This window comes from Stegodyphus dumicola, chromosome 3 (assembly GCF_044657685.1).
Source record: "Stegodyphus dumicola isolate Sdum_Otavi_A_Nest chromosome 3, ASM4465768v1".
Lineage (NCBI taxonomy): Eukaryota > Metazoa > Arthropoda > Arachnida > Araneae > Eresidae > Stegodyphus > Stegodyphus dumicola.
In genome coordinates, this window is record NC_140770.1 from 32,495,350 (window position 1) to 32,518,759 (window position 23,410).

General features: G+C 32.9%; 1 protein-coding gene across 3 annotated transcripts in view; it reads left to right on the plus strand.

Moving 5' to 3' along the window:
* Positions 1–3,977: 3,977 nt before the first annotated feature.
* Positions 3,978–23,410, plus strand: part of Cul3 (cullin 3) — a 106,292-nt gene continuing 86,859 nt past the window's right edge. Inside the window, exon 1 of one of the 3 annotated variants that reach the window (XM_085812717.1) lies at positions 3,978–4,138. In XM_085812717.1, coding sequence (XP_085668843.1) covers positions 4,046–4,138 — 93 coding nt within the window. In that variant the 5' untranslated portion in view covers positions 3,978–4,045. Of the gene's footprint in view, positions 4,321–23,410 lie in introns of all 3 variants that reach the window. The other 2 variants (XM_085812718.1, XM_085812720.1) reach the window with 2 other exon arrangements.

Here is a 23,410-nt window from a genome sequence, read left to right on the forward strand (position 1 = left end):
ATACACAATTACATATACTGCATGAATTTTGAATGGCATAAAAAGTTATTTTATTTATTATAATTACATCTATTATTAAAATAGCTATATGATAGACAGAATTTTCAGATGAGGGGGGGGGGAAGAATTGCTTATCTTTTTCCATTACAGAAATGCTTCCGTTAGAGTTCACTTCACTAGCAAATCTAGAAGTTTTTCGAGAAAAGAAACTACATTTTTTTACACTTTTCTGCATTTTTTTCCCAAATCATGCTTTCTTTTCTTTTCTTTTTTTTTTCAGGGCGTCCCATATTAAGCATCACAAATTAAAGCATTATTTCTAGTTACACACACACACAGCAAACTTTGTAGGGAAACATAAGTAACTTTCGAAGATGTTAGATATAATCGGTTACTTTTCATTTTCTCATGATCAAATTGGCCATTGGCCGGACGCATATTTCAAAAGTGCACATCAGCGTAGCCACTGAGGGAGGGGTTTCGAAAATGTACCAATGAGCTCCTATTGCTCTTATGATGCTAAATCTTTGTGCATGTGAGCGTATGCTGTTTACGTTTTAATTTGCATTTGTTTCGCAGTTATAAATGTATAGCGTAATAGCAGAAATCTCATAGTACTTTTGTTTAATTGATCGCCGGCATTTCCCTTTCGCGATTTTTATCATACATTGATATTTGGATTGATGTTCACGGCATATTATCGTTCTTTACATCGAGGAAATGACTCAAGCTACAATTAGCCTCGAATATTATGCATTTAATAACACCTGTGGATTAAGAAAATTCAAGTGTATAGTTTTATTTTTATTGAGCTGAAAGGGACTGGATGCGCTACAATGAATCTAGTGTTTCCTTCTTTCAGTGTTTGCATTCTTTTAATTTTGAAAGTGTAATATTCAGAACTCATATCATGTATGATCTGATTATATCTATTGTTAACATTAAAAGTTATATCTGAATAAACTGAATATATTTGTTATAAATAAGATACATTCATTCTGTTTGATGAGTATTTCTTGTGTAGACAGTACATTTAAGAGTGAGCGGTTGGTAAATGTGAAATTTAACACACTAAATGTATACGAATGCAAATTAATAAAGTTCACTTTGAATAATATCCTGCATTGGCTATTATTATAGAACATCTTTTTCATATAGACTGCAATAAAAAGTGCTGACTTATATTTACATATGTAATTGGTGTAAATATTTTCTCATATGCATAGTTTTATCATTTTGGCTCAGATGTTTATCACATATTCCTTTTTTCATCTTATTAAGTAATATTTCACATGAATCATTTTGCGGAGTATCCAACATGTATGTGTATTTACTTCAAATTCTTTCAACCAGATAATGAAATCTTCACAATTGCTTATATTTGATCTAACTTCGAAAATTTTTAGAAGAAATCGACGATGCTCTAATATTTTGTACAGAAAATTGAGTGGTAAAATATATTCAATCGTCTCGCTTAAATCTTTAAAGTGCGCGAAAGGTCATGTGACATGACAGAAATATTCCTGGATACCCATTGGTCCATCCTAGAAGCCACTCCCTGGGTGGTTACACAGATGTGCACTTGTGAAATATGCTGGCCGTACCCCTCATACTTTATCCGGCTGATTGAATCTCCTATAGTGATTCCCATGATTTAGTAAAATGTCTGGCTTCTATTCGCACGGCACGCTTTTGTTCTTAAACAGAAGACCGCGTCTACCTTTTGTGTTATTTTTAGATGTATACTTTTTGGTTTATAAAAGAAAAGAAGCTTTAAAACTGGAAAAAAAAGGGGGGGAAATAGAAAAGGGAGTTTTAATAATTTCTCAAAAATCGATGCTCTACACTATAGACTTTTAAAATGAATAGCTATCATTTTAAAATTTTAAGCCATGAATCTAAACTATTATATGATGCAATCGAACAATATTTTCGCATTCCCGTCCGAGAACAACGGTGATAACTTTTAATTATACAATATTGAATTATTGAATCCCCTTAATATTAAATTATTTTTCTGTTTTGCATTCTGATCAAAAAGTAAAACTGATTGAAGTTTTTGGTAAGCATATTAGAAATATAGTGTATAGCATCGATTTTTACAAAATAAAGTTTCTGTCAATAAAATTATTTCCCTCGGAAAGAGATGTTGTTGATTCGTGGTTTTGGCTTGATGTCGACGATGTATAAGATTTTACAATTAAATTAAATTTTTATTATTATAATTAGTATTTCATATATACTTGCTACTGTTTGTTTAATTAAGTACGGAAAAGCATACAAAAGTTATCTGTCTATTGGAAGGCAGCCTTGGCATGCCTTTCGAAGGGATACCATCTCATTTGTGAAGGACTTTCTAAGGGACTCTGGTTTATATTTACGTTATACATAAGGAAGTCATAAAAGCTCGTTCAGTGCGTTCGCTGATATTCTAACCTACGTCTCGGAAATCATATTCATTTTGCCAACTAATGGGCTATGTACTTTTTTCATTCCGATAAATTATCTTGTTTTATACCTCCTTTTAATCTGTGTAATTATCTGATAATTTGTCTTAAACACAGACAAACACAAAATAAATTAAATAAAATAAAAATAATAAAATAAAATGCTTCTCAGTGAATGAACTATCTGCCTGTTTAACAACTGCCCTATTAAATCATTTTAAATAACAAGAATTTAAATTGCTAGATGACTAAGAAAATAAAATTCATTGCATTGAAAGTCTCGAAATTGACATGCTCTTTATATTATTCCAAAAAATATATTTTTTCCTGCATTTATTGACTTAACTGAAATTCGAAATTAATGTAAAAAACAAACACTCGTAATTATTTTATTGTGTTTCCTTTCCTCTTTTGTTCAATATTTAGATAATAACTAGCAAATCTTAAAATAAAATACTCCAACTTAATTTTTTTCTTTTCTTTCTTTCTTATCTTTTTTTTTTTTTTTTTTTTTAATAATTATTTTCTTTTAACATCATGCTTTTAGATGCTTGGTCCGAAATGAAAAGTCTTTTCCTTCTTTAGTGACATTAAGCTTGATAGCTAGAGGAAAAGTGGGACCGGATACAGAGGACTATTCAACGCTGTAAAAGAACAAAAGCTTGAAAGTGTCACATAACCTTCAAATATCCCTCTTCCACTTGTTTTCTGGAGAAGGATGACTTTCCTGATCCAAATGGAAAATTGTAGACTTTCCTTTCAATCTTTATTAATCACGTGATATTTTTGGGGAAGATGGAAAGCAATAATTTAAAAACTTAAGGTTTATTTATTGAAAATTAATCAGCACTTTTTTTAAGCGTAGGTAGTGCAGAAGTGGAGGCCCTCCCTGGCTACACGCCGGAATTACTTGGGTTTTGGGGGCAGAAACGAAGTTGGCTGCGTGGTCATCACCACAGTTACAACAAGTCGTATTTTTTAATGAAAATTTCTTCACAGTCCGCAGTTTTATGCGGAAATGAATATTTAACGCATCTTGGAGCAAGTTTGTACTCCTCCAATGAATGAAATGTTAACATGGATTAAGGAGGAGACTCAACATCGATCTAATAGCAGAAGACAATCATTTTTTTTTTTTTTTTTTCATTTAGAAACGTTTATTTTTTGGAAGTTAGAATCATTATCAAGAATTCAACATTTATACTATTCATATGAAATATTAAAGTGAATGTGAAATGCATCAAAATGTACATTTAAATTGTTCTTTGACATTATTCCAACTTCATTTTAAAACTTTATCCTGTTCGAAAGGTTCCTGCGACACAGATATTCTATTTTTTTTTGGAATATTAGAGCTGGTTACATACATAACTTAAACACGCTTAATTTTACAAGTTTACTGCTGTACTGTCATCAGCCTTTACCATTCCTTTTAAATTACTTTTAAGTAACAACGTGAGAAAAAGAAAAGCCTTAGTAATACGTTAGCAAATTCATAAAAATATTTATATAATTTGAATATATTTATTTTCGTTAATTTTTAAGATATTTAATGGATCTCTTTTTAAAGTTCGCTCGTGCCAGGATTTTTAGAGAGAATGATGATACATTTATTAAAAGCATTGTGGCGCCCCAGAAATGATTTTCTACAGTTCGACGAAGGTGCAAAGCATTATGGTTGGCTGACAAGAGTTTGTATTAATTGCAGTTTCATTTTTCTGAAAAATTTCTGTATGACCAGTTACTATAAGTAAGATATTGTCGAAATCAGAATGAGTTTAAAGCAAGGGAAAAAAGATACGAAGATGCGAATTCGAGCATTTCCTGTAGGTATTTTGTAATAAAAAATGTAATCTAAAATCAACAAATTTAGGTAACTTTATAAACCTTTGTCATATTTCGTTTACTGTATTTTAAATGTATTGGTTGACTTGTTTAGCTATGATTTATATCTGTACGGCAAATCTTATATACCCCTGTTCAAGGGCGGTTTAGTAATAATGTTTAATAAATTGATGGTGTTCGAATCTGGAACAAAAATAGAGCGAAATCCATTATGAGATATTAATCATAAAATATCCCCGAGCACTGCTTGATTCCTGTCACTTCCAAGCTGTTATTATTCTCATTTCTGTGTAAGTTGAAGATCATAGGAAATTCGTTATTATGAACTTTTATTTACCGTTTTCTTCAGCTGTGTATAGCAGTTGTTTATATTGATGTCAATATTAGTATCTAACTTACGGAAATGAGTTTATGCCCCTTTCCCTTCTAAATAAAAATTATGGATTATGCTACCTTCATCGTCAATATCTATAAAGTATAGGTCTAATATTTCAGCATCGCATTTTTTTAATTGCAACTTTATTACTATTTCCCATAGACAAACAATTCTTGATAGAATTTGGAATCTTCATATTGATCCTTGATTTTCAGCTCCAGTGAGACTGAATTATTACGAACAAAGCTATTTTTTTAAGTTATTTTTCATCCAAAGGAATTGATGAAAAATATGGATCTGTTTATTCCTAGTAGTCAGTTTACGAATTTTGCTCTGATATTATAATTATTTTTAAAGTTCATAAAAGCTAGTTATAAGACTAAAATAAATGAAATAATCTTTTATAATTGTTTCATGCATAAGAAATGATATTGTAAACATTTTACTTTTTTTTTACTGCGAGTTATACAACTGACATAACATACAGTTAGGTTTAACTTTTATAGGGTAAAGGGCAGAATCACCCACTTATTTGTTTGGCACTTTTTACAGGAGTAAGAAGATTGGGATTTTTGTCAATTTTCTTTGACTTACTAAGTGAATATAGGTCGATGTGTATATGGATAAAGGGAGTGCACAATGCCATTTTTGTGCAATTCTGGTATGTTTTTTTAAGTGAAAATATGTCAATGTGTACATCGATACTGAGTATGTGCAATTCTTAAAAACGTGCCAAGCAGTCTGTGATTCTGCACTTTCTCCCTTTTATATAACAAAGAAGAATTGTAATAATAAATTTGCAAGATGTTATTAAAGTAGTAGAGTGTGTGAACATTAATATGCGTAAAAAATTGTTTGATTTGGTTATGTGAAATAGAAATAATAATGTGAAACTGCTACCAAAGTAGCTATTTAGACGATCGCTAATGTGCAGAAAGCATTAATTGTATCAAAAAAATTTGATGAACATATTCATGAAACATGAGTGAATTCTTTTCATTCTTTTCTGTTAATATTTATGGTATGTCTTATTCGCCTAAAGCATAGTGGTTAATGGATGTTATAAATTTAACATTGATCCTGACATTTTTACAGTATTAGAATATTGGATTCAAATGATTGAGTATTTATGTTTATTGAAATAGTTTGAATAGCAAAAATCTGATTTATTTTGCATTTTAATTTTATCAAGATCTTTCAAGAGTATCAAATAATTAACCCTTATATTTAATTTTTTATTCTGAGATTATGTATAGGACAAAAACTTAACAATGTAATTACAGTTGAAATTGATCATTAGTTGATCAGGTTGCATGATACAGGTACCAGGAAGTATATCTGATTCTGTGTGTATTGAAACAATCGGAGCTATTGCATTTATGGCTAGCATGAGTAATAATGTAGCAAGCGAATTATAAAATTCGCAGTGTAGTAAAGATGCTTTCCTAACTTAGAAAGTGATGTTAAGTGAGGGCTGCCGAGAGAAAAGTATTAGGAGAATTTTCTTTTGTCGTGAAGCTAGGTTGGCTTCATCTATTGGTCAAATAGATTACAGTCAAAAGTCGTTAATTCGGACACTCATAATCCGGAATGATCTATAATCTGGATATTAAAGCTAAAAACTTTCTGCGCATGAGCCGCGTTGACACATGTGCATAGGCATTTACACGTGCGCGTAAGACCTTTACGACTGCGCATATGCATGTGCTCAAGCACAGAATACGTTTTCGCATGCGCTTTTTACGTATAACGGACGGTATAAGCTAAAATTATCTATTTCAGTTAATGCTGATGATTGCGTTGTTCCTTAATCTTCGAATTGGATCCGGCTTATTATTTTTTGCAGACTGTAAGAGCAATTTTATAAAAGTAAACTTGAACTTTTGATTATGCCAAATAGAATTGCCGATGCTGGAGCTCCCAAAGGATCTACAAAACGAAAGTATGTTTCGATGCCCATCAAACAAAAAGTGAAATTGCTGCAAAAATTGGATAAAGACATGAAGAAGGTGATAGAGAGGTTAGTGAAAACGAAAAAATTTCGTTTGACAAGTTAGTCGGTATTCTCGGCACAGCAATTATGGGACTTGAACAGCGAAACTTTGTAACTGAACAAGAAATTATGTCTGTTTATAGAATTAAAGAGAAAGTATTATCACATAAAACAAAGCAACTTAAACAACCTACATTGAAAGAAATGTTTAATAAAGTAAACAAATAAATATTAAGTTTTTTTTTTTTTTTTTTTTTTTTTTTTTGTAAATTTTGATACCCTTTAGATCATAATTGTTCTTTATTTCATAAATTACAGTTTCATGTTTTTAATTTTAGAATTTCTGCATGCCATCTTATGAGATTTAAACTGATGATCTATAATCCGGAAAAACCGATAATCCGGAATCGCCGAAGCCCAACGAGTCCGGATTAACGACTTTTGACTGTATTACTCTTCTTTCTCTGTGAATGAGGATTTTAATAGCTTCAAAACTTGCTGCGAGATTTTTCAGGTGGTGACTTGGCATTTTTAATGGCAATCATAACTGTAAGGATTTCACGAACAGCTTTCTGGTGTTACTACCATTAATCTAGCTTGTTGCTTCTTTTAACTCTTATCAGAACATTCAACTGGAAGATGAGCCGATATCTGGTGGTAACTGAGCCGGACAACTCATTTATCTTAAAAAGCCCCAAGGTCATATCACATGAATGAGTCTCTACTACAATTCCCAAGAGGTACATCAAAGGAACGAAAGTGAATGGGAGCCAAAAAGAAAACCGGATTTCCTAAGATTGAACACACAAGAATAGATAAGGCTACCATGAACTGGAATGATGAGAACTGATACTTTAAGTGATGATGATTTTTCAACTTTAGGGAGATCTCTTTGATTTTTCTGTCTTTACTTCTGAGGTCTTTTTGATGACTGTGAGGAAGTCTTCCTTTGAGGGGTTAAAGGGTTTGCTGGCAGTTTTCTTCTTATTCTGGAAGGTTTTCTTATAATTCAGATATTCACGGTAGGAGCTAAAATGCTAGCCTTGATAGAAAATGCAGCTGCTCTTCTCAGATTCCTTCTTCTCACAGAGAGAACTTATGTATGGAAGATTGCACTTCATTACCTTTCCTTGTTGAAGCACACCCAACATGTGCCCAAACTCTGGCATTTTTACCATTAAACCAGGAGTTTTCTGGGTGAGGAATTGACGAGTCCAACATTAATATTATGAATGTTATTTGCTTGGTAGATTGCTGCTTCTTCGATATTCTTCGTTCTATGAAGTAGATTGGTAATGTTTCCTTGGCTCTATTTCTTGTGAGGGTAAATCGTTTCACGTGCAAGATGGGAAAGTTCTGTTTGAAGAGATCAGTTTTAATTGCATCTTTAAGTATAGATTGGGGAAGTCCCTTGATGATAACCTTTATTGTCTTACTGGTGCCAAATTGATAGGTATGAAATGGGACGTTTATGTGTTCAAGGTACTTGATGATGTACTGATAGTCATCACTACTTTGCCATTTATGACAATATTGCCCATCTTCATAGTAACTTCATATTTATCATTCCATGAAACTTTTAGGATATTGTTAAGTTTGATCCAATCGCTTTATGATTTGTGATGATTATTGAGGAATTTTTTCTTTAGTTGTTTGGGTTTCTGCCATTTCAGATTCTGGTAAATCTCAGTTAACATTGTTGACTCTAACTTAATTGGAAAGTTTTCTGAATCAGTTATTCTGCAGGATATCGGATGGTTTCAGAATAAGCCCTTCTTTTTCAGAAATTATCTTCTCATCCGTTTAGAATTTCTTGTTCTGTTTCGCCATAGATGGATTTTTCAGGAGCTTCGTTAGTATTTGATTAGCTTCTAAGTTGATTTTACATAGTTGCTTTTTATGTAGTTGATGCATAAATTTTTTTAATACATGCTCATCAACATTTTTATTGATTTCTTACATCTGAAATAGTTGAGGTATCTCTGGTTTTCCATCTTGTTTGGTTTTCTTTCTCTTTTAAGAACTGGAGTTGACTCTTTGAGATCATCAAGATGTAATACATTCTTGGCTGCCGAAAGCATAAAGATATCTGGATTGATACCCTCATTTATGTCATCATCCTGTATTGTCCCGAAGAAGGACACAGTCAATATTCATAAGCCCGAAGATTAGATGGATATAAATTTGTTGTGTGGATCTGAGAAGATCTTCATGCACAGTGTTAAAAGGCTGGATCAATCAAAGGTGAAATTGAAATCCTATGAAGCAATCTCTTAAACTGAATATTTACCAAAAAAGGCAGAATCTTTTTTTTTTTTTTTTTTTTTTTTTTTTTTACATTATTTTTCCGTTTTTGCAAAATTCATAGTTTGAAATTCCTTTTTAATATTCGCTTGAAATTCTTTCTTAATATCTTCCTAGTTTGAAATTAATATAAAATTCCTACTTTTGATAACGTTAAAAAAATTTCATGATTAAAGAAGAAGAGGGAGACAGTTGAAACATGAATCTTTCCAAATCTTTTCTTGAAATTTCGGCTTTTGTTTAGAAGCAGTGATTAATTTTTCCTTGAATAGAAGAGAAATATGTCAATGTGACAAACAAAATCGCAATAACAATCTTGTATTTAATGTACATATATTAAAATACTCAATTGATTTCGAGGGCAGCTAAAGGTTCCTCCTCATCAGAAGAACGAAATTACTAGAAAGGGGGGAAAAAAGAGAAAAATAAAGCATTGGCAAAGGAGTCTCAGAAACACGTGGTCGTTGTCAATTCTGCACATGGTCGTAACTGAATTTTGTATCAGAGTTACGTTAGCTGCCTACTTTTACTGAGCCAGGCTATCTGATCAAACATATAACACATAGACTAAAACGTAAAAAAAAAAAAAAAAAAAAAAAAAAATTGTGAAGTCCAAAAATAGGGAGCGAGGGGCAACTGCACCTTCACCCACCAAGTCAGAACCTCGATTAAAGCTTCGACTTTGGACTTTATTTATAGGACATGCAGGGCTGGGCTGGAAATGAAAGTACCCAAAGTGGAAACTCCAGATGGCCAAGCGTTTAGAAAATACAAATGTTGACGGGCGTGCACTGTATAAGCCATTTACGTTAGCATGTTTGCACAGTTGGTGTAGCCTTAAAGTAATTCGATGATCGTGGGTTCAACTTCCCGTGTGGAGACTTTTTATTTTCCTTTTCTTTCTCTCAATATTTATACTATTTTTTTTCCAACTAAGCAAAGAGGTGAACAATTGATTTTATTTATTTATACTCAAAAGGCATAGACAAGGTAAAAAATTGGGATTTCGGATTTTCAACAAGGGATTGTAATTACAGCACATACAAAAAGACTTGTGTACATGAAAATTCAAAACTTTATTCATTGACATACAATGATTTACATGTGTCGGGATGATATTTATCGTAGAAACAGGGGAAACAATAATTATTTCTGCATCTAGCACATGTTATAAATGCTACATTTTTACAACTGCATCATTGTTTCAACGTCTCCATAGAAAAACATACTTGATTGACATTCATAAAGCATTCTCTCTCATCGCTAAGTTTAAAAGCGAACCATGCGTAACATAACATGTTACCGAATATTGGTGCTGGTAATTGATGATGAACAATCGAATATATTTTTTTGCAGTATTCTTTGGAAAGTTATTTCTTTTTCTTCCTCGACGAGGTAAAATCAGTTTTGAATTTTTTAATAAAGTTTTTAACCTAACGATAAAAATATACATCACAGAGTTGCACTAGTGGAGTACATTTAGCGGGGGATTACTTTGATAGTACACGTTGGCAATCCTTCTTCATCTTGGAAGAGTTTGTCATATAATTGTGGATTTGTCCTCCCCACAAGTCAATCAGCAGAAGAAATTTGTTCTCTTGTATGTACCGCTTCATCACATCTGTTAAAAATTTTGTGTACAATGCTGTTGTAAGTTTTCCAGATTTTGAAGAAGGGATGTCAACATTCTTGTATTTTGCTGCGTATTCATCCACTGTTTTTTTTTTTTTTTTGAATCCTCGGTCCAAAAGAGCCTGTATTCTCTTATAAGCATACATAAACTTTGGGCATTAGCTTTCCAGAAAGGGTCATAGCATATTGCACTGTATATGAGGGGTTACTTTGTTCATATCCTTTTTTTTTATGAAAAACATTTTTACCGTACCCTAAATGTTCCATGGTTCGTTTATACATCGACTGGTACTGGCAACCTGGAAGGAGAATATATCTATGTAAATTTATTATATGCAAACAGAGTATTTCATTTGAGGTAGACAAATAAGAATTCTTGACTTCCCTGTTTGATCAGTGTTAGTAACAAAATCCTTGTCGTATTGAGGAATGAGAGCTTGAGTTTGGAGTTGGAACTTATCTGCCGCAGCAAGGATTCCCTCTTGTGTAGCTGTCTCTTTTTCCCGTCACAAATCTTGTAATTTTCCTCTGACGAATCTTTTACCTTTTTAAAGTCCATGACCCATTATTTGAAGGCTTTGAATTTCAACTCTGGAAATTGACTGGCAGCAGCAAGTGCCTATTGTTGCAAGTTTCTTGTTGTGATTTGCTTGTTACAAAATTGCACTTCTACGAAGCGATCATATATCCACGAATCAATTATATTGTATTTATCTTTTCGAGTTCCACCATTTTTAGTATGTTCCCAAATTTTCAAATGTCTTATATGCTTCAAGCGAGATGCTCCTTTCGTTTGCAAACTCCACATCGGATGCACTTTGGAGAGATTAACCACCGTTATTTTGTAGTTGAATGAAACGCAATTTGGATCCTCTTTTATTTTTTTCATGGGGTTCATATTCATCACTTGACGACGATCTGGCACCCTCCATCATTTTAAATCTTAGTCGATTTCTTTGCGCAAGATCAACTCTTCATCGCATATAAACTGCGATGAAACTTCCACTACTTTCTTGTGTATTTAATTTCCCATTTGAATGGTTCTTCGGTTATCACTTCAGAACTTTCTGATGAGATTAGATTTTCTTCGGCCAAAAGATGTAAACTATAATCCATCGCCGTCTTCAATTGTTTCTTCAACGCTTTGCTGTGGTTGCTATCGTCTGGCTCCTGTTCTTTTTCCGTCGATATTCCAGGCCTATCAGTAGTATTACTTTTGTCTGACTTTTTCGACATATCCACAATATTTTCCTCACAATTATGTTTCACAAAAATTTCGATATCTTCCAGAATATTCTCACAATATTCTCACACAATTCAAGTTATTTAGTCAAAAGCTAGCAAACAAATGAACTCCCTAGCTAGTGTCATCCCTAATGATCAGGCACATCTTTTTTCTACCTACACCAAGAATTTATTGTTCGTGTACAGTCATCAAGAGCGACCTTCAGGTGAAAATGAATCTTATTGTGAAACGACTACTCATGTTTATGGTGCATTCCCCAAGGAGGGGGAAATAGACAATAAAGGAGAAAGAAGAAGAATTCGTGTGTGAACATGTCAGGAAAGTTTGCAGCTTGGCCATCTGCAGTTCTCACTTCGAGTACTTTCGTTTCTAGTAACACCCATCAAGAGCGACCTTCAGGTGAAAACGAATCTTATTGTGAAACGACTACTCATGTTTATGGCGCATTTCCCAAGGAGGGGGAAATAGACATTAAAGGAGAAAGGAGAAGAATTCCTATGTGAACATGTCAGGAAAGTTTGCAGCTTGGCCATCTGCAGTTCTCACTTCGAGTACTTTCATTTGTAGCAAAGCCCTGTATGTCCTATAAATTCGAAATCAGTGATGATAAGTAGGGAATGGCACCTTGTGAGTAAAGAGCTATGTAAATTAAGAATATGAATTCAAAATGGTGAATTTGTTATTAATAAAACATAAAAAAATTTTATCTGAAAACAATTTTTTTTTTTTTTTTTTTTTTTTTGGTATACATACAATATAGTCTAGAATCCAGATGTAATATATCCGAAATTCAAACTTCTGGATCACTAGCAGTCTTTTTCTTTTTCTTTCTTTTTTTTTTTTTTATGCTTCATGCCTGTGCATTTGATACATTTTTCATAATAAAACATATAGGGTCCTGATTTTTAATTTAATTTTGGTACTGATGGCAACTTGGCAGATCATAATTTTTCATCATAAAACATGGAGAATCCCGATTCTCAATTTCACTTCGACACTAAGTTAAATGCACTAAGTTAATGCCTCCGTATTGAAGAAACTGTCATTTGTTATTTATCTGTATGATCAATAATTTGGCTGAGTAGTCGCATTTTGCTTGGTATATATCTGAAACTTAAACATATTACATTTAAACATGGCTGATTTTAAACCTACAGAGTAATTTATATCTCTAATGGCAACCTGGCGAAATCATTATTTACTATTTTTTGCTTTCATCACCTCATGAATATCAATCAACACATGGTATCTTAATAAACGTCTCGTGCAGCAATGGTTAAACAATTTTTTTTATAAATGTTAGTAAAAGAATACCGAGTAACATGGGAACCTTTTATACTGACATTACGCTTGGCAACAATTACAGACTTCGCCTGACTGTGCTGTGAAATGTTTAATGTTTTGATGAGGAGAAATTTAACAGAAATTTCTTCCCGTATTCAAAAAATATATTTTGTTAAATGATACTACAGGGTAAAAGATTACATTTAGTGCTATCTGAAATGAGAACAATTGATTTGTTATTCAGATAAATGCAGGACTGGTGCGGTCATACTAGGATGCAGAGTCTAGGAGACGCAAAGTTTTTATAATTTAGGAAAGAGAATGGGATGCAAAATTTTTAGAATTAAGACAAGAGTCTTAACAGCGGAATTTTGGACCGACAGAGACTGCACTGGGCATCAAAATGCATAATGTCAAACCTGGATTAGCCTTTAAAATTATACTGCTGACCACTAAAATTACAACACCAGAAAGGAATTCTCTGCCAAATGTCAAAATCGCATGAAAGGAAGAAGAGGCTGGGATATGCAAATGATTAGTATTTTAGTGCATTTAGACAATGCAAGAGGGACAAATGATGTCTGAAGCACTGCACAAAAGAAAGTTCTGTAGTGTATTTCTCATTCGGAAAGCGATTTGTAAGGTTGGAGTTTGCTCAGAATATCGTGTTATGCCTCCAATAATAAGAAGAAATACTTACGAGCAAGTTTCGGAATTCGATAGAAGCAGGATCGTTGCCCATCAAGAGTGTGAGTTATCATTCCATGATATCGCCTATCTCACTGGTTGACATGCAACGACTGTCATGCAAATATGGAATCAATGGGTTGTTGAGGGTCATACTGAACAGCAACAGCTGCCTCCCATGACTAGCACCTGGGAGAAGAGACATATTGTGAGGTCAGGCCTGTAAAACCAGACAACCACATCACGGACCATTAGCAGGAAATGAGCATGTTTGCAGCTCGCCCAGTATTCCCTTGTACAGTGCGTTGACACTTGTAGCAATGTAAACTATCAGTACAGTGACCATTACTTCAGCTTTCCTTGACAATGTAGCATAGAGAAGAGACTGTGACTCTGAGACGGTGAACAGCAAAGCTGGATACAAGAGTGGCAAAATGTTGTCTTTTCAAACAAATCCCGGTTCTGTGTGCAGACTTCTGATGGCTGTGTACATGTCTGGAAGCTCCAAGGAGACCTCACTTTGCCTGCTTGTGGTCAGTATTGGCATAGAGACTTTGCATCTGGTGTGATGGTTTGGGCAATCATTTGGTACACGATACACACATCTCTAGTTTGGATTGATGGTAATTCGAATGTGGATTGGTACATTTCTGACATCTTACGTCCAGTGGTTGTGCCCTATCTTTGAGGCCTCCCAGATGCCATTTTTCAACAAGATAATGCAATACTACATGTTGCACATCGTGTTTTGACCTTCTTCGATACACAGGGTGTTCGATTGCTGCCCTGGCCTGCATGGTCTCCAGATCTGTCACCCTTTGAAAACATCTGGTGATGGGTTCCTCAGAGACTGGCCCGCCACCCATCTCTAGTTAATACGGTCAATCAAGTGTCATATAAACTTGAAGCAGCATGGAATGAGTTGCCCATTTTCATCATCCAAGCCTAGGCAAGGGCCGTTTTAGCTGCCAGGGTTGGGATATGTTTCTACTAACAGAGTGGCCAACTCTCCCAATTTAGGCGGGAGACTCCCGATTTTCGACCGCTCTCCCGCCAACCCGATTTACAATATATTTCTCCCGACTTTTTCTTATTCTTAAAATTTCTCACGATTTTTATGCAACTTGGCTTAATACTTTGTTATATGTATAAAAAAAGTGCTTTTGGACGTCTGAAAGCAATTGAATTTTCTCTACATTATATCTAAAACAAAACCTTGCAAATCAGATAGCTTCTGCTTTGTGAGTGAGAGCATTATACGTATCCAGAAACGTCATTCTCCAGTTCTCCAATGGGCTTCGAGCTCCACTGCGTGTCAGCTGGCATATATTAGCCAATGAGGACAAAGCAAGTTGTTATTTGGACGTTCTTTTTAGTTATTTCGTTCATTTTGTCCTGAGTTGTGTGAGTACACGTGCCTTAGGGAAATAGTTTTAGAAATTATCATCTTTTGTTACGTCTGCGAGAAAGGTGAAATACTCGTGTACGTTTCAAAAATCGTTCACAGTTGACTTTCCTTCCATTATTTCCTCAAGGAAATGTAATAAATTTGCGATGTGTACCGCCTGTCGTTGCGATTTTTCGATTTCGTATGTTGGAAGGGCGGATGTTCTCAAACATGTGCGTACACAAAAACACAAGGATAACATGAGTTGTTTTGAAAAAAACGAAAAATTAAATTTTTCTTCGGAAACAAAGGACCAAAAAGTTATTAATGCAGAATGTCTGTTCTCTGCCTTTTTACTGGAGCACAACCTGCCACTGAATGCATCGGATCACGCTGCAGCTTTATTTAGAAAAATGTTTCCCGATAGTGAAATCACTAAAAAATTCTCAAGGTGCAAGAATCAAAACAGGTGCAATTGTTAAAGAAATGGGTTTGAAAAATAAATCTTCAGTTATTGATTGCATTAAAACAGCTCCGGTCTGCCTCTCTACTGATGGAAGCAGTAATACCGATTCAAAACTGTATCCAATTGTTGTTTCTTTTTTTGATCCAGAGTCTTCAGAAATTGAGTGCAGTTTACTTTATGTTCCCACTTTAGAAGGACATTTGACAGGCTTTAATATAGCACAGTTAATTATTAAAACTTTAAAAGAAAACTGCAGGCACTTTGGATAATTGCTTAGCACTTGGTGCCGATAATGCACCAGTATTGGTAGGCTTAGAAGGCTGGTGTTGCAGGCATCTTAAGAAAGGAAAATTCAGATTATGAGATGCACCTGTCACCTCTTAAATTTAGCAGCTGAAAAAGGGGCAACTTCTTTACCAATAAATGTGGATGAACACATTGTTGATATTTATTATTATCTTGAAAGGAGTTCTAAAAGGAAGGAAAAATTGAAACAGTTCCAACATCTGCATAACAGCAGTTTACAATTAGAAAACTTGGATGAAGTTATAAAATCAGCTACGATTGACACCCAGTGGAGTTTAATTGCAAAACTGAAAGGTGCTGATGGAATTTTAAAATATAGTGAACTGTCTAGAATTGTGTTGGCCATCTTGACAGTTCCCTATAGTAATGCAGAGTGTGAGAGGATCCTCAGTGTTGTTGCGAAAACGAGGACTAAATTTAGATCTAATATTAGAGATGGCACATTAGAAAAACTTTTATTAGCGAAAGCAGGCCTACGTGGCAATTGCTGTGAACACAATGATGAAGTTTCTCTCTTAAAGAAAGCAAAATCTGCCACTGTTTATAACATTTGTACGAAAACTGATTAAAGTGTCTTTTTTTTTTTTTTTTTCTTCTTTTCTTAAACGATGCGTGTAGTAAAAATTTTTTTATGTGTAAGGTATTTTTGTGTTGCTTGCATTTAAGAATTAGTTACTACTTAAAGTTCATTCATTATTAAAAACTATATTTTTATCATTTAAAAAGTCTTTTTAACATTGTGAAAAATCTCCTGATTTCTTAAAAAAATCTCCTGATTTTTGAGTGTCATAGGTTGGCAAGTATGTACTAATTTCGCACCCATGTAACGGCCCAGACTGCTTACAAATTCGATCATTTTATCTTCATGCCATACTATATATGCACAGTAAATATCTCTCTCTCTTTTTTTTTTTTTTTTTTTTTTTTTTTTTTTTTTGTATTTGCTTTCCTTCATTGTGTTGTAATTCTAATGGCCAGAAGTGTATACAGTCAAAAGTCTTTAATCCGAACGTCCATAATCCGGAATGATATATAATCCAGACCTCAAAGCTACAAACTTTCTGTGCATGCGTAAATACATAATACCTTTACGCATGCACGTTTGATGTATAATGGACGGTATAAGGTAAGCTAAAATTATCTATTTCAGTTAATGTTGCAGAATGCATTGTTCCTTAATCTTCTAATTAGATGCAGCTTATTATTTTTTGCAGACTGTTAGAGCAATTTTATAAAAGAAAGCTTGAACTTTCGATTATGTCAAAAAGAATTTCCGATTCTGGAGTTGCCGAAGGATCTACAAAGCGAAAGCATATTTCGATGTCCATCAAACAAAAAGTGGAATTGCTGCAAAAAATGGATAAAGGCATGAAGAAAGTGACAAAGAGATGATTTGTTTCTCTAACCATTCCGAAATCTGTTTATCAATTGCACACTGCTCTGCCGGGGGGGGACGTCGCGGCGCGCAATGAACTGGAAGTTGATCTGTCAGCACTATCCTTATCTTCAGGGCAGATGTTTTTATTTTATTCGGCTTATAATTCCTTACTAAATGTAGTATTTTGTCTCGTTGTACTCCATCTTTGATATGATTTAAATCAAATTCCTCGTCATTATAAATATCACGAATACATATCAAATAGTTTTCTGGTTGCAATTTTCTAATTTCGACAATATGTAATGTCTGCTTTACGCATGCACGCGTTGAAAGAAATGTTTAATAAAGTAAAAAAATAAATATTAAGCTTTTTTTTTTTTTTTTTTTTTGTAAAATTTGATACCCTTTAGATCATAATTGCTCTTTATTTCATAAATTACGGTTTCATATTTTTAATTTTATAATTTCTGCATGCCGTCTTACCAGATTTAAACTGACGATCTATAATCCGTAAAAACCGGAAATCCGGAATTGCCGAAGTCCTGACGAGTCCGGATTAAAGACTTTTGACTGTATGTGTGAATTTATGTATTCAGGATTCAGCCAAGCCTGCAACAAGATTTTCCCTGTAATCACATTTTTCCAGCAAAGTTTCGTCGTCTTCAGGCTTTTCATGCTACGTTATACAAAATTCATTGTCACCATCCCAAGGAGTATGCAATCCCTGAACAGGAAGCCATACTTAAAACAAGAAAATCACTTCAATACTAAAATAATAAATTTCAATAAATAACATCCAACAAATCAAATACTAAATCAGTAAATAAATGCATAAATATATAAATTTATGTACACATATGATCATGGTCTTGGTATACTGTTTACATTATGCATACTATAGTGTATTCCACATGTCATCAGCTTTATTGAATCAATGTCCTATAGCATTCGTGTCATATTGGGTCTCCATCTTCTGTGTTGCCAAGTTGACTCATGCAAAATTGCACATCACTTCAAACCGTCTCGATACAACTTCCGGTACAAGATGCTGTTTCAAGTATGAAGTGAGTTCTAGAGAGTCTGATATTTTGTCCAAGGACTATAGATCAAAATAGCCGGTAGGTTTCCTATTTGAAGACTCCATTAAGGTAATGATGGGTTTAATGTCATCATCTTCCAAGTGGTCTTTCTTGACTTCTTTGCTCCATGGGTCTCAATCATATGATATTAAATTTGTAATTTGGCGTATGACTGGATAAAGCAACTCATATTTTTCTTTGACCCTGGAACAATATTATTGAACAATATTGGTTGATTTTTGGGCTGGATGTTTTAGATAGGGTCTTAGCGTTTCCATGTGATGATACTTTCTGATGACGGATAGTAATGTCTTATTCCTGGAGTCTCAGTATCCACCTGGCTGTTTTACCTTCAAGATTTTTTATAATTTAAGAGCCAGGCCAACAATGCATGATCTGTGCAGAGCAGGAATTTTCAGCCATAGAAATTATGGTAGAAATGTTCTATGGCTTTAACTATGAAGAGCAACTCTTTTCTGCTAACACACTTATTCCTCTCTGATCTTTACACACACTTAACCCAGTTTGCCAAGATGTATACTTGACCATTTATTTCTTGGGATAAAATCATTGATCTTGGGATTTCTTGTCAAGAATAAATGGTATATTGAGCTGAGGATATATTAGGATTGTTTGTTAAATGCATCTGTACATTCTTTTGTCCACAAAAACTTTTGCTCGCTCTCTATCGTTTGTGTAGTCCTCTTGTGATGAAAGAAAAATCTCCTATAGTTTGGAACAAAGTCCGAGGAAACTTCTTGCTGATGGACATGTTTGGGGTGTCTCCGATCTTTAACTGCTGACACTTTTTCTGGATCAGTACATAAACCTTTGTGAGAGATGACATGTCAAAGGTCATATTCATGTACTTCCTGTGTGTCAAAGGTCAAAGGATTTCATATTTTATAAAACTTCAATGAATGTTTGGTTGACAAACTCAAGCTTTCAAAGCGAGCATTGTACAGAAAAAACAATTTTATCTCAAGCGTGCAAGATTGTGTCGGGAATTCTAAAGATATGCTCAATTTAAACTTGTTTTGCAGTATTGCTCTTGAACTGAATTTTATGGTTTAAGTGCAAAGAACATATTTAATAAATAAAGGTAACGCACAAAATGTTAAAAATACGCTTCTTTGGACGTAATTTAAAATATGAAACCTTTTAGATTTTCTTTTTCTTTCTTTTTTTCTTTCTTTAAATTGCCTTCCTTCAATTTCTGAAGTACTTCATCTAAGATTTTCTAAATGCTCTTGAAATATTTTCCCAGTGCTGAGTAATCCAGGTATATCAGACAGGCTTCACGGGAAAGATCTATCAACACAGTCTCCATAAGACATTCGAGTGTTGGTGGCACATCACATAATGCAAATGGCACCACTATTAGATAATATATTTAATTTCCATAGAGAGAGAGAGCTGGTCATACTTAGTATTAATACAGGGTTCGTACAGTCCTTAAGAGTCCTTAAAAGTCCTTAGATTTTTTGGAATTGGATTTTTGGTTCTTAAAATTCCTTAATTTTGGTCAAAATCAACAGAAGGTCCTTAATCATCTGAAATTTCTGTCATCTGAATTAGCATTTTGAAGAATATTTTTGGCGATTCACTGCCGTATATATGGTAATCTTTTGAATGGGTTCATGAGTTATAATTTGTTTCTATTTCTAATATAAATGATGGGATACTCAAGTTTCTAAGCAAGAAGTGAAACATAAGCATTTCGAAATTCATTTTTTCTAGTAAAGAGCTCTTAAACAACTTTTTGCTTTTGGGGATGTGAATTCTTTTATTAAACAGTTCTAAATTTGGCGACTTTTCAACATTTTGTCGGTTTTAAGATTAGTTTCTATAGAAACTTTTTAATTCCAAAATCTGAGAATTTTTTTTAAAACATCATAACATTGATAAATTTTATTAAAATAATGATAGTATATTGAAATTATATTTAAAAAATAACATTAAAACAAAACATTTTTATTTTTCGCTGTCATATTATAAAGTTTCATTTTGGCAACTTATACAATATTTTAAATCTGAAAAATAAACAAGATATAATGCTATAAAGCACAATTTACGAAACAGCTCTTAGCAAAAGCAAAATTAGCTATGTAATTAATTAAAAATGTCTTGTTTTTAATTTTTTCATAGTAAGAGTTTTTCTCATGTAATTGTCTAAGAATATTCAAAATTCTCAGAATGTGCATCAGTTTTCTCTATAAAATTAATTTTAAACTTTTTCCCTCCTATTTTTTCCCAAAATATTTCTGGCTTTTTTTCTGTTACAGAAATGGTAGGGATAATTTTTCTTTAGGATTTTAGACACTGCAGCTTGGAAAGTTTAGAAGGATTTGAAGGCAAGATTTATAGACCCACGATTCTAGAAGATTCGAGAAATATGTGACAAAATGAAAAATGTCTCCATGGTATCAACACGTAGAAACAGAAAGTTTGAAATGAATTTCTTAATTTTGGGAGGACATCTGGAAGAACCATGGAGGTAGGAAAGGAAGGAGGGGCCAGTCGGCACTAGAAGTGAAGCACTACTTTGAAGCTTGGGTCACCAGATGGGGTGTTCTTTGTTTACATTCAGAAGCTCGCTTGACATGGTTCTGATAGTGTTTCAACACACGATAGTTCCATACAAATCGAAAAAGGGACACTTTCGCATGAAAGAAACATTCATAGTGTGATGGATAATAGCAATTTGTATAGTTTAGTGACATTTACACAAAAATCACATCTTGGTTATTTTTCAATAACTAACAACAGCGCGATTTTGATTATGAATTTGTTTTATAAAATTCTAAGCTGTTGAACTACAAAAATATAGATTTTAAGAAAAATGCTTAAAGAATGAAAAATACCTTACGGTACATTTAAAATTGTATACGTCTTTCGATACCCTTGATAGAGTATTCGCTACTTTTATTTTATTTTCCAAACGCCAAAATGTTTTAAATAAAACAAATTTTTTTCACATCCATATATTATTGTTGCATATTATTGCAAAAAGCATGTATCTGCCTTTGACAAAATACATAAATATTCATTAAATTATTTATAAATGCATTTGAAATGAAGAATTTATTCACTTATAAAAACTGTGAAAGTACTGTGAAGAAATCTAATTATTAAATGTATCTAATTTATAATGATTATAAATGTTATCTAAATATATAATAACCTTAATATTGAATTGTAAACATAAATTGAAATCCTGTTGACAAATACGTTATAAAACTATTTAAGCAAGAATTGTTCGTATTGGAAAGCAATCTGTTAAAAGGTATTGCTATGAGATGCGCACTTAAGAAAGTAATAAAGAGTTTTGGAATATGTACTGTTGAAATGAAGGGTAAAAAAAATCTCATAAGTATAATTAAAAGAATTATTCCCCTTACATTTTATAATAACTCAGTTAAAAGTTTTAAATAATACTTAAAAAAAAAAAAAAAAAAAAAAAAACTTATTTTGTTCCCTTTCAGAAATGTCAGACAAAGTATTTCTCTAATTCCTAATAATTATCTAATTTAAAATGAACTGAATAGAGCATTAATTATAAATTGACTTATATTTTTCGATTTAAAAGATGCCTTAGAAGCCAAAAAATCATGTCATATTTAAGAAAGTATTTTAGGAAGAAGCTCTATAAATAGAAAAGAAATAATGCATAATTTTAATATTAATAATACAATAAACTTTGATCTTAATTTTTGTACCTTAACCGAATAAAATCGAATTACCTTAATTTTTTTTCTAATGTAATTAACGAAAACTTGTGAAAATAATTCATTCAAATTAAACCATTCTGAGAAAACTGTCCTGTGGAAAGTATAGCATTTAATTCTGTTCAGAATGAAATGTTAGTTAAAAATATGTTGTTTTCATATACTTAGGACTCTGAAGTGTTGAAGAAACAGAAAATATATACATTTATATGTATATTTATGACGTAATTACAAAATATTTACACCCGAACACGTCAAATCCCATTGAACTCAATGGTAAATGAGCCAATGTTTTGGTCACCACGTAGGAATCCCCGGTGCTTCAAGAGCAGGGTACGGGAGAAACTTGTTTAGGGCAACTCCATCTTACTTCCTACCTCCATGGAAAGAACAATGAAAACATAATATTTGAATGTGTTACTTCTGATACTAGAATCTTAACATGTTTACCTTCTCTTTATTTTCTCTACTTTTCACTAGACAGAAGCATGGAAAATATCAAAAATACTTCTAATCTTATCACATGGGCAGGCGTTATAGAAAGGAATTTTTTTATTAATAAAGAAATTGAAAACTTACAGTTTAAAAGATTCATCTAATATTTCTTAATGCATCATACACATAGCTGGCAATAGGCATTTTCCCACCTGATGCAATGTCTGTGGATCCTAAATTCTGCTGCCTACTGCCTTTCTAAATTCTGCTTCCAATGCTTGCTTTAAATTCTAAAAGTTTTGCAATTTCTAGATTTTGTTGTTCAGTGTGTCACTGAATTCTAGAAATTCTGCCACATCAGCTCTGTAACCGTCATTTACTATATATATTTCATATTGCTTCTGAATGTTCATATTACTAAAGAAATAAAATTAACCGCTTTTTCTGCACTTTCTAAATGCATTTAGTGTTTTTAGAATAACGGAAATCCTTAATTAAATCCAAAAATTCTAAAATGAAAAGGAAACGTGTTGAAGAAAGAAACTGAGTACATAAAGGAAATTATTCTTCAAAGATATATGCAGTTATTATTATGTAAATTACCCAATTGTTTGATTTCGACTTTTACTATAATTTCCCATTTTTATTTCCTCATATGATAGAGTTATTGAGCCAGATTAAATTACAATTAAATTGTATAATCTTTGACCACTAATCCACATTATTAGTTTGAATTTGACTGTTCTTGTTTAATTACGTCACCGTGAGTTGTAATTGATTTTGTTAGCATCAGAACATGCCTTTATGTTCTAAGTTC